At 35.6% G+C, this 16,618-nt stretch overlaps 1 protein-coding gene across 7 annotated transcripts in view; it reads left to right on the top strand.

Moving 5' to 3' along the window:
* PARG (poly(ADP-ribose) glycohydrolase) overlaps positions 1 to 16,618 on the top strand; it is a 123,872-nt gene that overhangs the window by 62,470 nt on the left and 44,784 nt on the right. For all 7 annotated transcript variants that reach the window (XM_032432317.1, XM_032432320.1, XM_032432316.1 and 4 more), the window contains 3 exons: positions 4,276 to 4,355; positions 8,079 to 8,139; positions 12,718 to 12,793. In XM_032432317.1, coding sequence (XP_032288208.1) covers positions 4,276 to 4,355; positions 8,079 to 8,139; positions 12,718 to 12,793 — 217 coding nt within the window. The remainder of the gene's footprint in view (positions 1 to 4,275; positions 4,356 to 8,078; positions 8,140 to 12,717; positions 12,794 to 16,618) is intronic.

The raw sequence follows: 16,618 nt of genomic DNA, 5'->3' as shown, positions 1-16,618 counted from the left end.
CTTTGATTCTATCTATGGTAGTTTCTAGGTAGGGAAACTTCTATACTAACAGGTTTAGTGAGAATAAATGACTTGTCAGCAGAACTGGGACTTGGACACTGTCTTCTGTTCAGACTCCATGCTCTTTCATTATGTCTCACTTCCTCTTGAGCAAAATGCTCTGAGAGTGCTCCAGAAATGGAAAACAACTAAAAGTTCCCCTTTTTCATGTGACTTATGAAAGATCAAGTACCTAATTTGATGAGCCGTTTGGTAAGCTGATTATGGAGCATTTTGTTGTGGTGGTGTTTTCTTTTTTGCCTAGTTGCTATTTATGATTATAGTTTCTGGCAGTTGGGAGTTGTGTGTGTGTGAGTGTAGTTAGCCTCAAAAGGGCTATGGCTAGCTAGTTGATTGAATAAGAAAAATGGCTAAGAGTATGTGGTGGGAGGCTGACGTCAATAAATTGAATAAGTCTTCCTGTTTTTATTTATTGTTGTGTTCTTCCAGCTCTGCTTAGTTATGTTAAATATCCCTGACCTTTTCCCCTGCTTGCCTTTCAGGGCCTAAACATTCATATAAAGGCTTCCAATGTGATTAGCATTGATGCTTCTGAGATTGCTTAGAAACTGATGGTCAGAGATTAATTGTGGGTTGTAGCAGTGGTCAGCCCAGGAGGCTTTTACATCTGCCTGTTCCCTGGATTGAAAGTGCTGTTGGGGCCATATGGCAGATTGCTTCACAGAAAAGCCAAGAATGACTTTGTGGCTAGGTTCCAGATTATCATTTGCATCCATTTTAAAGTGGAGGTTATAGTGCTTTGAGTTTGATTTACTGTGTACTAATGGGATTAATCCTTAACTTGAAATCACATGAGGGTGTGTATGTGTGTGGCTAGAATTCAATTCCAGTAATGTTATCAGTATTCTATTCAGGGAAAGATTTTATTAAACTATGATTTTCTTTATATGTATGGAAAGAAAAACACCAGTTAATAAGTATCTGACCCTTGATTGACTTATTTCCTTGAAAATAAAAAGTTTTGTTTAGAACAAGAGTGAGGTTGCCTGACTGGCTTTTTCTGTTTGCTTTTTTTAATACTCTCTAATATTCAGTTAAATGCCAAAATGTCCTTCCTACATGCAAAGGGGTTATTGTGGTGTAGTTTATGTGCATGGTCATCTGCATACCTGCTGACTCAAAATACGCCTTCAAATATACACGCCCGGGACTTGAAAACCTAAATTAAAAAAAAAAAAATGTTGAAAAATTAAATCTGATGGTGCTTGATTATTATAAGAAGGTCTCATTCTCTTGGAGTCTCTATTTCTCTGGGTGCTTTTCTCTCTGTGTGCATTTCTGTCTCTCTTCCTTCCGTCTCTAGCCTCATCTCGTTAGTCTCTTCCTCTCTGCCTTCCCAGCCTCATCTTTTTGACTCCCTCCTTTCTCGAGCTCATTTCTCAGTGTCTTTGTCTTCCTCCTCCCCCTAGATGCTGTCTCTCAGATACTACATCACTCTTGTGATTTTCACTCATGTTGTTTGACTGTGTTTTTATGTTATTTTCACTTGCTTTCATACAAGGATAATTCATTTTATTTGGGTGGCTACGCATAGTACTTTCAGACTTCGCTGTTGTGGAATTTTAGACTTCATGCAAGGGTTTTATTTTTTTTAATTTTTAATTTTTATTTTTTTAAAGATTTTTTATTTATTTATTTGAGAGAGAGAATGAGATAGAGCATGAGATGGGGGAGGGTCAGAGGGAGAAGCAGACTCCCTGCTGAGCAGGGACCCCGATGCGGGACTCGATCCCGGGACTCCAGGATCATGACCCGAGCCGAAGGCAGTCGCCTAACCAACTGAGCCACCCAGGCGCCCCATGCAAGGGTTTTAAACCTGCTTCATCTTCCCTGACTTTCTACCTCCTTCTTGTCTCTTATTCCTACCACCTCACATGCACTTCCTGCTCCATCAGGAAGATGGGAAAGCATATTTGGCTACATAGTGATTTGAAATTAGGCTTGGAGCGACAAATAAACAATACATTGAGATTCTGCTTGACTTTGTACCAATAAGGTTAGGATCTACAAGATAAACAATGGGTGCTCATTTGTAGTAGGTGATACTAACTGCCATATAATCTTCCAGGAAAGTCAGTATTGCTAGGTTGACAATAAATCTATAGTCCCAAGAGGCTCTAAGGCTTACTAATTTGTCATTGTGGTTATGAAATATGTGGACTTCAATATGATTTTACAAACAACTGACCACAAATAGAAGCTACAGACACTTTTTATGTTTGGGGGAATTATTTCTTAAGGATAACAACCATTTTTTTCCTTACTACATAGCAGTTCTGTGGAAGAGGAACTTTAATTGAATTATGTAGTACTTCAGTTCATCTCTAAGAAAAGGTGATGGCTGCCTTTATATTCATACTGTTTCCCTCTGCTAAGTAGTAAACCTAGAAAGGGATTTTGCAATGGTTCCCCAGATATTCATTTAGTAAATCACATTTATTTGATACTGGATGTTTAATTAAACTGCCAAGTGGCTTCTTCATTTTGACTATTATTTTGATTTAAATAAACTATCCTGGTTGACATATTGCAGAAGAAACCAAGCTGAAACCTGCACTCTCAAAGATCCTTTCTTTCAGCAGGCAGCTGGATTTTAAGAGTATTTGTAATAAACATTTTTGAAAAGTAAGTTCTTTTGGATGAGTAAAAATTATCATACAGGGACTCTTTTTTTAGAGAGAGAGAGAGAGTTGGAGGGGGGGAGAGGGAGAGAGAGAGAATCTTAAGCAGACTCCATGCCCATCGCAGAGCCAATTCAGGGCTTGATGTAACAACCCTGAGATCATGACCTGAGCTGAAATCAAGAGTTGGACGCTTTTAACCAACCGAGCCACCCAGGTGCCCCCATACAGGTCTTAAACTGTTTTTAAAAATCAGTTCTATTTTAAATTTAGCTAAAATACTTTTCTGACATTAGTATTCTTTTCAGGAAATAAGTATTCACATAAATTGTTTTCTCAGAAATTGACCCTGAACATAGAATTTCAGATCATTGAAAACAGGATCATTTGAAATCTACATTTCCTTTCCTTCTCCTAATTCATTTCAGTTCTCAATAGGATTTTCTCATGAAATTAACTTTTCCCTCTCTGCATAGTTACATAAGCTTGCTTTTCTAATCATGAAAAATTTTACCCATTTCGGCACTTATTAAAGTGAACTTTTGCTTAAAGGATTTCTGGTTGTAAAGCCAGAGTTTATGACTAGAGGCAGATAAATAATACCTCATCATTTATAGCTGCAGAATTTCTTTATAATTTTTAAATGCCTTTGGAAAGCTAGATCTTGTGCCCAAAGCATGCTTTTGTGTTTGAAATCCTTCAGCGAACTCCTTATTCAGGTCATATGCTTCCAAAGCCCTGCTTTTCTTTCCTCAGGATAAATTGCATTATGTGTTACCATTAACAATGCCACGTCATTTCGAAGAAGACTAAATTAAGTAGTGCAAGTCCAGGTTGCTGGAAACTAGATGAGTAGGCATTGTTTTGGTTACTGTGCAAAGGGTATATCTGTTTAATTACCAAAGATTGGTCAGTCCCCAAATACCTTGTCATACCTGCTTGTCATTGTCATAACCACCCACTGCCCTCCCTCCCCCAACATAATCGTGTGGATTTTTTTTTTTTTTTTTTAAAGATTTTATTTATTTATTTGAGACAGAGAGAATGAGAGAGAGAGAGAGAGCACATGAGAGGGGTGAGGGTCATAGGGAGAAGCAGGCTCCCTGCCGAGCAGGGAGCCCGATGCGGGACTCGATCCAGGGACTCCAGGATCATGACCTGAGCCGAAGGCAGTCGCTTAACCAACTGAGCCACCCAGGCGCCCTCGTGTGGATTTTTTTTCAGATACCATTTTTGTTCAGTCATTTAACTACCTAGTAATATTATGAATTATTAGTATTTGCCATTGGGAAAATGACTGAGCATTAACTCACTGGCCTAATTGACTTTGGGGGGCCAGATGGCACCTTCTCCCTGGAGGAACATAGATGGGACAAACACTGTTGTTAGAGAGTGCCATCTGACTCGAACAACTTTTAAGAAGCCTGGTTCTAGTTGGTTTTAGTCCTCCCCAGATGCTGTTTAAATCTGGTTTTCCAGTTCTCTGTCATTATAGAATTACCTTCCTTTACTTGGTAGCAATATATTTAGTTGTTTGTGAGTCATTAAGGCATTTTAAATCACCGTTTTTTATTTTGTTTTTGGTCTTTTTCAGGTTGTTTGAAGGACGTTCATCAAGGAAACCGGAGAAGCTTAAAACACTCTTCTGCTACTTTAGAAGAGTCACAGAGAAAAGTAAATTCCTTTCATTCTTAATATAATTTTTATCACTGATGCAGACAGTTCAGATCAAGTGGCAGGTCAGAAACAGTTTGTGTTCAAAGTACATCTTCCTGCCCAAACCAAATAATTCAGCATTATAATCTAGATTTTATGCATATTATATACATTAAATGTGTGCTATGAATATGTGTGAGTTTTATATACTCTGAAATTAGACCAGCAGAACATGTTTTAATAGGTTTTCATGACTGAAAAACAGTAAATTAATACTTTGAAAAGAAAGTATATAGACCAGGAAATACATTTTGGGTGTTCTTTATTTAGAGAAGCATTGATTATTAACAGGTAGTGTATTTGCAGAGGATAGCTGATTTGTTGCCTTCCTACTCATCCCTCTCTTGTGGCCCCTTTACATACTTTATAGAGTTCTTATAAAACAGTGTTGTACTTAGTGTTTATATGTTTCTCTTTTTCTGTTGGACCTTGACCATCTTGTTTTCCCAGAGACTAATCATAACACCTGAGGCAGATATCTTAACCAGTGCTGGAAGTTACTAGCTAATAATAGATCAGTATTGCTACTCTTACCCTAGGAGCTGGGTGACCACAGACAAGTTTCTTAACACCTCTAAGCCTCAGTTTCCTCATCAGTAAAATAAAAGAATAATGATCAGTTACCTCATAGGATAGTTGTAAGTATGATGTGAGAAGTTACATGATTAATAAATGTTAGCTATTTCCAGTAGATGGCCTTTCCTACAAGTCGATTATAAGGGAAACCAGAACATCTTAAAGTTTGCTTTTGCTAAGTAGAGCAGGTCAACTCTGGTCAAGTGAAATGAGTTCTTTTCAGTTCTGGTCATTCAGGTTGTCAGATTGTCTCTAAGTACATCGTTGACTCATTTTAAGATCAATTTTCTCATATTCTTCCTTTAGTATATAATTTCACATTATAGTATACTTGGCATTTTTTTCTTTTTGAAGGTATTGCTATTAAACATTGTTTAGAGTTTTGGAAAGTAATCAATTATCAGAATGTTGATATTTAAGAGAAAAATCATGCTTCTTTGATAGAGGGTTATTTATTTCTTAACTTATTTATTTTAGTTTTGATCTCTATACTGAATGAAATAATAAAGGAAATGAAGACTCATTTGGGTTTATGAGACATAAAGCCAAATTAGAATTTGTAATAATTTGTTGGAAAGATGAGTACATTTTTTGCTATTCTAAATTTGCTTTGCTAAATAGAATGAATTCCATTATTATACCTAAGTAATTCAGAGTTTACCTTTCTGTCCTTGGATTCAAATCATGTATGTCTTCTCTAAAAGCTAACTTGTCTAAGTTTTAGGATTTTATTGGCTTTGAGGGAAAATGCTAATACTTTGTTTTTTCAACTAGAAATTTATAACCCATCATAAGTATTAGGAATTAGGCTGAAAAAGATAAATTATAACTAGACATTTGATTTTCTGACTTTTTCATTGTACATGGTAATTTAGTTTTTTATGAAATATAGTGATATGTGTTGTAAGTTTTTAGGATGTAAAGCTACAGGCTTAAGGAGGAAATACTCAGTGGAACAAAAGAGGCTTGCAAGTTAATGATTAATTTATATAGAAGGTCTGAAGTCTACTTAATGGAAACTACAGAAACCTATTTAAACAATATTTCATCAAATCTAGGACATTATAAATGGTAAAAAGTGTCATTATGTTATGTACCACTAAGAAGGAAAAAACACTCAGGATGGGGAGTCATAGGAGACCTCTTTTACAGAGCTGATTCACCAAAGGTCTGTACCTTCAGTCTAAGGATAGATGAGAAATTAACCTGTGCAAAAAAGGGACAATAAAGAAACTACAAGTGTCAACATGACACTGGCTAGAGAAGAAACAAAAAAATCTCCCCTGAGAATTTGAACCACAAGCTTCAAGTTTGAGTCTGAAGTCATATTATCAGTGTGATTCACAAAAGCCTGCAACAGTGGATTTAATTCACACTGATCTCAGGTTGATGGTGTTCCCAGATGACCAGAGAAGCAGATACACATCTTCTCTGGAAAAATTCGACTTTAATCTAGACCAGTGGCAGTGACTAGATACCTTCCATTACGGAAAGATGTATCCCAGTTTCAGAAGTTAATATGCCTTTTAGAATTGATAAAATATAATTCCATCAAGACTTAACTTTTCAGTGTTGTCAGTGTCTACATTTTATATTTTTAATGAGGATCTTGAGGTTGAAAGATTTTCAAGGGCTTTCTGAATTATTTTCAGTATGGTTTTAGATAAAATACTTTATAGGTGGAGTATTTAAAAATTGATGATTCATATGCAGTGTATATTGTGATTTTATTAAGAGAAATACTTGATTAACCAATATAATCTATTCTAGCATAAAAGTTACCTTTTTATGGAAGAAAGGTAGTAAGAATGCTAAGTATTTTTAATTATATCTAAAGAGCCATGATCTGCCTTTTTTCTGGCTTTGCTAGTGATATTCATTTATGAATTTCTCTTGGGATCTCCTAGTATATATGAAGGACATTTAATATTCTTATCTGCTAAGTTGCTGAATAATGATACTGACATTAATTTCTTATTAATAGAATTGCTTCTCTGGTGTTTGAATTGTTTGATCTCTTGTGAGTTTTAAATATGTTATCCATTTGCCTTAGAGAAATTTCTTAAGGAAATCTTAAGAATATTTTATAACCCATATTAACAAAAGTCACCCATTAATGTTCTACTGTAACAATTCCATATGATTTTTGAGTTGTTACTGCTTATGACTAAGAGCAGAGAAATGTGGAATCATCCAGAGGAATGAAATGATTGTCAAGCTTTTATTGGGACTCTACCACCATTATCACTAATAGTTCCTGACATATCTCTCTTTGCTTAAGAGCTTTTCTCTTTCTTGCCTCCTTTTCTTTTTAACAGAAGAAAACAGAAGTGGCCTGGCCTTTTTAGTTTGTTCTTTGATTTGAATCAAACAAATTACTTTTGGCCTACTGATTTATTTGTTGCTTTTGCCACTAGTTAGAAAAAAAAAAAAGTAAACCTAACAAAAAAGATCGCATTCTTCTAAAATATACTGCGTTTTGATCCCCTCATATCTATTCCTCCTTAAAAACTATGTCATCTTTCTTCTCTAACCTCATAGAACACAGTAATTCCTCCTTCCAGCTAAGGTGCCTTGTAAGTAGAACAATTGCATATCATCTAAGCCCTGGATTTAGCTTTGTCAACTCCCAAGGGCATGCCAACAATTTTCTTTTTTAATCACAGACATTTTATTTTATTATAAAATGCATAAATGTGTATACATTCACGAGCCTTTAGATGTAAGATTAAGTCCTTTCTTTGAGGTGTCTGCAGATTAAAATTCAGTTTTGTCTTTATTGTGTAAGCTACACTCATTAACGCACCTTTTTTTTTCAGTGATTTTTTACAAATGTATTCAGTTTAGAAAACTTTACCAGTGGGTACCATTGTGCTGTTTGTTAGTTTCGTGTTTTAGTTGAGGGCTTACTATTTTATAGAAGGAGTTCCTACTGTAAGGATAATATTATTTTAAATCAGTCGTCTGTTGTATTCTAACACTACGCTTCGTATTTTTCCAGTTAGTTTTATAACCATTGTTAGATCCATTATTTTACTGAATGCATATAATCTTTCCAAAATCAAAACTTCTTTTGGGTGTGTTTTTCTTTTATTGCTTTTGTAGAACCTACTGGCTTGGTGACATTTACAAGACAGAGTCTTGAAGATTTTCCAGAGTGGGAAAGGTAATAATAATAAAAATAATCTGGGAATCTTAGAATTATAAGGGCTCTTTTACCGTGATAGGATTCTATTTTGCAACTCCTGGAAAGATGGTTTCCCAACCTCTTAGTTGCCCTAGTGCTAGGGAGTTTCCTGTAAATGATCCATTGATAGCCTCATTGTTGGAAAGGTCATGCTATCTGAATCAAAGCCTGTAAGCCTGTGATTTCTACTCTTTGCCTTAGTCTTTTTCTTCTGAAGCAGAGTCCTATTTAGGAGTTTTGTGTGAAGACACTAATATCAACTAGAACACCAATATTTATTTTTTTAAAAGATTTTATTTATTGATTTGAGGGAGAGAGTGAGAGAGAGAGAACACAAGCAGGGGGGAGCAGCAGGCAGAGGGAGAGGGAGAAGCCGACTCCCCGCTAAGCAGGGAGCCCAATGTGGGGCTCCATCCAGGGACTCTGGAGTCATGACCTGAGCTGAAAGCAGATGCTTAACCGACTGAGCCACCCAGGCACCCCTAGAACACCAATATTTAATACTAATCCTTACCCTTCTCTTTTGGTTACTATATTTGTATTTTATGGCTTTTCATTCTGGAGGACAAGATGGGGGGAAATTTCTTTGTTAAAATAAAATGTAAATAGTAGTTACCTAGAATTTGTCTGAATGATAAGAATTTTGAAGTTTGGCTGTTCACATGTACTATTGGCAGATTTTGTGAAAGCTGCTAATTTACTGTTTTTTTTTTATTATTTATCTGCAAATAACTGAGACGAATAATAACCATTCTGAGTTTATTCAGATTTGTAAGTTCCTTTGTGCCCTGAACTAGTTAATACATTTCCTAATCTAGAGCAGATCCCAAAGCACTTAAAGAAGAGTAGATCAACTTTTTCATCAAACATGAAGACATGATCAAACATACTAAATGCGTATTTTGCGTATGCATTCATGTTAACTCTCATTTTCACTTTCTCATAATTTTTATCATAGTTTGTAATTGTTTCCTTTGGAATTAGTGATGAAAGGGACTCACTTTTAAGGAAGTTAACTGGAGGAAGCACATCTACTTAAGTGGCTTTCCTGTGGTGTTTCTTATCCATCAAAGATGTTTATTTGTGAGGTGAAAGGAAAACAAACTTACCTTAGGAGGCCGGCTGCATGGCTGAGATGATTATTAGTAGAGGGAAGTGGGTAAAAGATTAAACAAGTGGAAGATAAAAACAAAAACAAAATAGAGCCAGAAAGGAAGAGAAGATGTATAGCATTTTGGATGGAGTCTTGGCATATTAGAGATGAAAGGGACCCCAGGAAATCATCTCACCCAGCTGTCTACTAAAAATATCAATCAACTCTATAATATCTGTGACAGATGACAGACAGCTTCAATGACGGGAAATGCACTGTTTCACCTCAGTGTACCCCGTTGTTGGCTGCTCGTGTTATTATCTAATACTTTCATTCAGTAAGAAACTCTGTATTCCAAAGAATCTCTGTGCCCCTTCCATTCCTGGTTCTTCCTTCTAGTGGTACAATAAATGAATCTAATTTTCTTTAACATTCAGTCTTCTTCATATATCATCGTGCTTTCTTGACCCACCCCCACCTCTAACAGCACACACAGGTACATACTAAATTTACTAATTTCTTCTGTTTTGCATATAATATGGATCCTAAACCCTTTATTTTTGTTCTTGATACACTCCAGGCCATTGGTCCCTCTTAAAATATGGTATCTACAACTAAAAGTAACAGTCTGCTCTTATCTGCCCAGACCAGAATACAGATTGGTTTTCTTAGCTTTTCTATTAGTATCTGATAGGAATTCAGATGTTTTGTTCATCCCACTTTGGTGTAGATTTTATAGATCATGCGGAGGGCTTGTTTTTAATTCAGCTGCAGATCTCTACTCTGCATCTGACATTAATTTGGCACTAACATGAAAGGACATCCATTGGTAGGTACATTACCATCTGAGAGAGAAGGGATAGGTCAAAATGCCAAGATTGGCAAGGCTGCTGTGTCAGTGAGATAACTTTGCCCCTAAGTAAGATCGAGATATTCCCCTTAACTTTCATAGGCACAATTCAACTTCATAACTTTTCTAACTTTTTTTGTCTCATTGACCTCTTTTTGTTTTAGCTGCTTCGTAAGTAAGTTGGAGAATGTTATTAATCAATCTCCCAGACTCCACAGAACCAGAAACATGTATTCATTTAAAGAGGAAGGATAAAGAAGAGATGAGGATTGTTGGTGTTCCCAGGAGTAAGGAGCTAAATGGGTGCCAGGAAGTTAGAGGGTTTTCTGATTTCCAGGTTTCTGCCATGTGACAGTTAACCCAATGATTATCAGTGAATACCTTAGCTGTGCTTAGTTAATCACAGAGAGCCACAATCGTCTGTGTCTTTGATTGTGACTAGTATGAAAGATTTGGTGGAGCCAATCAGGAAGTTGGAGGATGCTTTTATAAAAGTGTCTAGCAGTTTCATAATTTTATTGAGAATTGTACTGTACATTGACAGCTTCAGTTATGAAGAATAGTTGATGACAGATGAGATTTCTGTTTTGAAGTCCTGACTGATAAACTAGAGATTTCTGTATCATGCTTCTTTTTGTCTTTTCAGTAGTATCCTCATGGGTAGTCTCCCTTAGCATAAAATGGCCAGGAAAGTAGGATCAAAAAACAAACAAACAAAAAAGGAAGTTAAAAAAAAAAAGATCAAACTTGTGTCATTACTTTCTAGAAGAGATTTAGAAAGTAATTTTTCTAAAGGTATAGCATACTGTTAAAGAGTTTGGGCCATTGTTAGGGCTACCTGGCTTCATATCCTTGTTGCTTTGTTGCTTATGAGTCTTGGGCAGGTTACTTAAATGCTTTCTGTGCATTATTTTCCCATTTGTAAAAAGAGATAGTAATAGGGTTGTTGTGAGGATTACATGAGTTAATGCAAGTGGAGCTCTTAGAACCTGTACTGAATTGCCTTCTGTTTAAGGCTGTTAATCTATTGGACTGGAGCTTCCCCAGAAATGTATTTGGACTCATTGAAATCAGGAGGAAAGTAAATCCCAATAATAGTGCTTCCCCCGTTAAACTGTTTTAAGAAATATATAATTGTTTTAAAATATATATAGTCCCCCCCAAAATGAATGCCACCCTTATGTAAGTTAGGCATTTGGATCTCATCTGTTATATTCTATTGTAATTTATATTTTTTATCAAGTAAGTAATCTGGGAAAATCTGTTACTGAAAAATGTCATCATCAAATACTATTAATAAAATGGAATTGGTTTTTTAATATAATGTAAGCCAGGTAAATACTGTAAGGGAGGAAAAAGTTTTTTCTTGACCTAGTTAGGGTCCCAGGCTAGGTCTGAAAACTAAAAGGACAAAGATTTAACAGGAGAAAAGCACACAAATTTATTTAATGTAAGTTTTACATGTCACAGGAACCTTCTTAAGGAAATGAAGGCCCAAAGAAACAGACCCACTTACTTTTTTGCTAGGTTCAATGAAGGGTAGACATCGCTGAGGAATTTGACAGATTAAGAAATATGAGGTAATTGTAGTTATCCAGGGACAACTTAGCAAGGCCTGTTTGTTAGAATTCTTGGCATCCCTTTTTCTTTGGATAAGGATGTTCCTTTCCTCCAAATACAGGGTGGGCACCTTGCACATGAGGGTTTTATTACACTGTGAGGAGGGGAGGAGGTCATAGTGACCCTCCTGCTTCTGCCATTTTCTCAAACTTAATTCAGCTTAAAATATTTGATATACCATGATGCCAAATTTTGGGGTAGCATGTCAGTGACTGTGGTCAATGAAAGGGAAAGAAAATAATTGTGACTTACAAGTAATAGATTCATCCATCAATTTTATTAATATAAAAATATCATAGATCAGATTTCTGTGGCCTGTATTTTCATCAAGACACCCCCACCACACACACTCATGCGTACAAGCTAGTGAAAATAGACTCCATCCCAATATCATATATGATTTATTGCCAAATTTTTCTGTATTTTTCTTTAGGTTGCCAACTCTAGCATAATAATAAAATTGCATAGATTTTTTTTTTTTTTACATTTTGAGAAGTTTTTCAATTCTTAAAGAAGAGAAACTAATATTTTATAGGAGAAAAATGGGTTTTAAAGCAGCATGTTATCCCATTTTAATTTAAATATGTGTATTTAATATTTGAATAAGAAAAAGTTTGGGAGAATCTATATCAAAAATGTTAACCAGGCACCTGTTTCTGGCTTTTAAGATTTGGAATGGTTTCAATATTTCTTCTCTAGTTATGTATATTTTCACATTTTTCCATAGTGAAATGCTTGTCATTAAAGGTAAAGGATTATCGGGGCACCTGGGTGGCTCAGTTGGTTAAGGAACTGCCTGCAGCTCAGGTCATGATCCTGGAGTCCCGGGATCAAGTCCCGCGTCGGGCTCCCTGCTCATCGGGCAGTCTGCTTCTCCCTCTGACCCTCCCCTCTCTCATATGCTCTGTCTCTCTCATTCTCTCTCTTTCAAATAAATAAAATAAGAGAAAAAAAAAAAAGGAAAAAAGTAAAGGATTATCTTTTTAAATTGTAGATGTGAAAAACCCCTGACTCGATTGCATGTCACTTATGAAGGTACCATAGAAGGAAATGGTCAAGGCATGCTACAGGTAGGTGGATCACAACAGTGTGCGTGTGTTTGGGACTTACTCTTGCCAAGCTTCTGACAGCAAAGGAAATATGAAAACCTGTTTATTTATCTCCTAAACTGATTTAATGCGAAGAAGCATGATAGCAGAATGGAGAAGAACGCCAAACAGATCATTTTGACAGCCTTGGTAATACTGTTATTTGCCAGTGTACACTGTTTCTTAACGTGCACCTCTTTAAAAAGGCTTTGACAGAAAATCTTAAGATCTGGACAACATCAGGCCTCTTAGTTCAGACATTGATGTAGATTGACAGTGGATGAAGTTCCCAGAGTATGGTCTTGACAAGCCGTCACCAAGCAGTTTTGTTCTTTTTCTTTAAAGGCTCTTGCTCTGCCCCAAATGATGACCAGCTTGAAATGTTTTTCTGCCACCAACCTTGTTTAGGTCTTAGGAGGCAGACATCTAAAACTGATTGATAAGAAAGTCCTCTCTCCCATATGTAACAGTTTCAGGCACATGAGCCAACTATGCTTGCTGTCTTTTCCCTGTTTCAGAGCAGATTTTGCCCATCTCTCAATCTTTGTTATTAATCTGTGTTACTGCCTTTACTTTAAAAATATGTATTTTTGGAAAAAGGAGTTAACAAAACACCCTCTGTATCTAGCTTTAAATTGTTGTAACACTTAACCTGAACATGTTTTTCTTTTGCTTTATAGTGATTTTTTAAAAATCACTAATCAGAGACAAAATGTTAGTGATTTGTGTTCATATCCCATTTATAAGAGCATTGTAATTTCAGTTTTCTTTGAAAGATGCTGTACATCATTTCACTTATACTGGAAATTGCTGATTTTTCTTCTTAGATCCTTATTTGGTGCTTATATTGGGTCAGAAGTTAAATCAGTTTCCTGAGAATGGACTAACTTGTTTGAATAACTTAATGTGTACTGTAAAATGACTAGACTCATTTGCATTTGGCTTCTTATGATATATTTATGCTCTCAGTGCTTAGTGAAACTGAGATTCTTTTTAGAATGGCCTTTTCAAAGACATATTTGTAATTAAAATCTTCAAAGGGGCAAACCATATTTTGCTTTAAATCACTCTCTCCCAGTAATTTTTTGAGATTATAAACAGAAATACTTAGATAACTGAATTAATATTTGTCTGGCACTTAAAATTTTTTAAAATTTGTATTTAATCATTACTTTTTTGTAAACAGTAATTTTGAAATATGCTTAAAATTTGTTTCAAATGAATGTTACTTTTTTCACACATTTCCATCTTGATGATGTTCTTTTCTACATTAAAATCTTGGATTTAACTGAGGGAGTCTTAATACACATGAAATAAACAAAGCTACTGCTAGTTAGCACCACAGGAATGCTGACCTTTCCTCACAATACAATTCAGCAAGGAATTATTTAGCAACATTCAAGGTTGAGATTCTTCCCACTTTTCTGGAATATATTATAGATGAAATGTGAAACCTCAATAGATTAAAAGAATTCTGTAAAGGCTTCTATTAATTATTCTCCCTACCCATGCCATGTATCCCCAGGAGATTGGGGAATATTGTATTGCAATATTTCAAAGCTCCTTGAGTAGCATATAAATTACATTACACTGAATGGCAACAACAACAAAACCTCTCTAAGGATTGTTATCATTTCTCCCTTTTCATCAAGTTATAATTCAGAAACTGACTAATCTGAACAAGTAGCTTTAAAGTAAAGTGAGTTGGAAAATGGCTAAAAATAAAGAAGCCCTCATATGCTTGTTTTCATGTACTGGAACAGGTTTCTCACCTGTAATAGAGAGCCTTTTATTAAGAACTTTTTTAAGTAGTAGAAAGTTTGATTTTTCTAAAAGACCCCTGCCTTCAGAGGCATATTGAGTTTAGTATAATGTATTTATTTCTGTGCATACCTTTCAAGTAATAAATGTTGGCCTTTTATTCAAAGAATGAATAATAGTATGCACATTGAATGTATTTCATTTATCATTACCAAGTTGTACATAAGTTGGATAGAACTTATCTTTTTATTTTAGTTGTGTACCTTGTTCCATTAAAAATTAAGTTTTGCTGATCTCAAACCTTGTTTGTTTCTCATTTGTATTCACAGTACTGTTATGCTTAGCTAGTCTCTTGATTTTCAAGTGCTCTCCATTTTAATTTTTGCTGGGTCTCTCATTCCTTCACTTTCTTCCCCACTGACCTGTTTGAGGTCCTAGTAGTGCTTATCTAAACTATTCAGTAGTCACCTACCCAGCCTCTCTGCTTTTAATTTTCCTCCTTTCCAATTCATTCTTTAAACTCTAGCCTGAATTATCTTTCTAAAACACAGGTCCAGTTGTAACTCTTCTTCCTAGAATTTTTCCAAGAACCTTCAAAATTAAGTACTTTCCTTGACCCCAGAATACCTCATCAGCAACTATAATCCTTCACATACTCTATATTGCAGACAGGCATCAGGAATCTGCTTAACACTGTCTTCATATAGCTCTGTACAGTTGTTTTTTCCCACGTCCTTGTGCAGTTATTCCCTCTGCCTGAATGTCAGCAAAATCTAGTTTGAATGCCATGTCTCCTTGCTCCAATTTTAGTTAATTGTATTATTTGGGAAGGATCTAATACATTCTAGTAGGTTCTTTAGTAATCACCTTATTCTGCTTATGTGCTGGGATCTCATCTAGATTACAAATGCTGTGAAGTCAGGGCTCACGTCATACTCATCTTTGTATCACATGGTTCCCAGCACAATATTCAGTTGATCTTTGTTGAACATTTTAAGCCATAAATCACCCAATGCATAATGACCTTATATGTTGAAAGCAGCTAATTCTAATCAATGGACTAGTTCAACTAAAATTAATTTTCTATATAAGCTAAAGAGTAACTCTTTTTTTAGTGTTGATTTAGTATGCCAGAGTATAAAATATATATGGTTCTCTGTAATAACTCATTTCAAGAACTTGTCCAGTCATATTTTTCAGTATTTCTGTTTTTCTCTAATGAAAGAAGACTACTTTACCTTGTTAATTTCTGTCTTTTTACATGTATCTTTATATATCAAAAGATTCATATTCTTGCTTTACTCTTTTGTAAAACAGACTTCAAATTACTATGTAGTATCATAATTGCTTTAGAGAACAAGTTTTAGGAAATCTTATATTTGACAATAGTCTGAAAGTATATGTAAAATAATAGAAGAAACGTATATTGGTCTCTACCCCTGGTTCTTTGCACAGAGCTCCTAAAACCCCAGTAATATCCTAACTGATAAGAGCACTAGAGGCATCTTTTGTTCTAATATTTGGTCTTTGACCCTGATTTCCTGAAACAGAGCTCCTAAATCCCTTGGAATTTCCTAGGTGATAGGAGTGTGTTTTGTTCTGATGAGGTGACTTTTGGTGAGCTCCTGGATAGTTTCAGGATGGGGGCTGGTCACCAAAAAGGTTAAGCCATGATGAGAGGTTTGGAACTTTTACTCCACCCCCATTTTCTGGGAAAGGAAGAGGGACTGGAAACTGAGTTAATGCTTGATCATGCCTAAGTGATGAAGCTTCCACAAAACTCCCCAAAAGTACAGGATTCAAAGAGCTTCCAGGTTGGTGAACATGTGGAAGTACTAGGAGAGTGCCTTGCCCAGAGAGGCATAGAAACTCTATGCTACATGGGCATGGTAACTGGGAAGAGGCATCTGTATCCCTTATTATATCCTTTTTAATAAATCAGTAAACATAAATAAGTGTTATCCTGAGTTCTGTGAGCTGTTCTATCAAACCACAGGAGCAGGTCATGGGAACCCCAATTTATAGCTGGTCAATTAGAAGTATAAT

Source organism: Phoca vitulina, unplaced genomic scaffold, assembly GCF_004348235.1.
Source record: "Phoca vitulina isolate PV1807 unplaced genomic scaffold, GSC_HSeal_1.0 scaffold48, whole genome shotgun sequence".
NCBI classification, from domain to species: domain Eukaryota; kingdom Metazoa; phylum Chordata; class Mammalia; order Carnivora; family Phocidae; genus Phoca; species Phoca vitulina.
The sequence above is the reverse complement of the archived record's forward strand: the minus strand, read 5'-3'. Positions and strand labels throughout refer to the sequence as shown.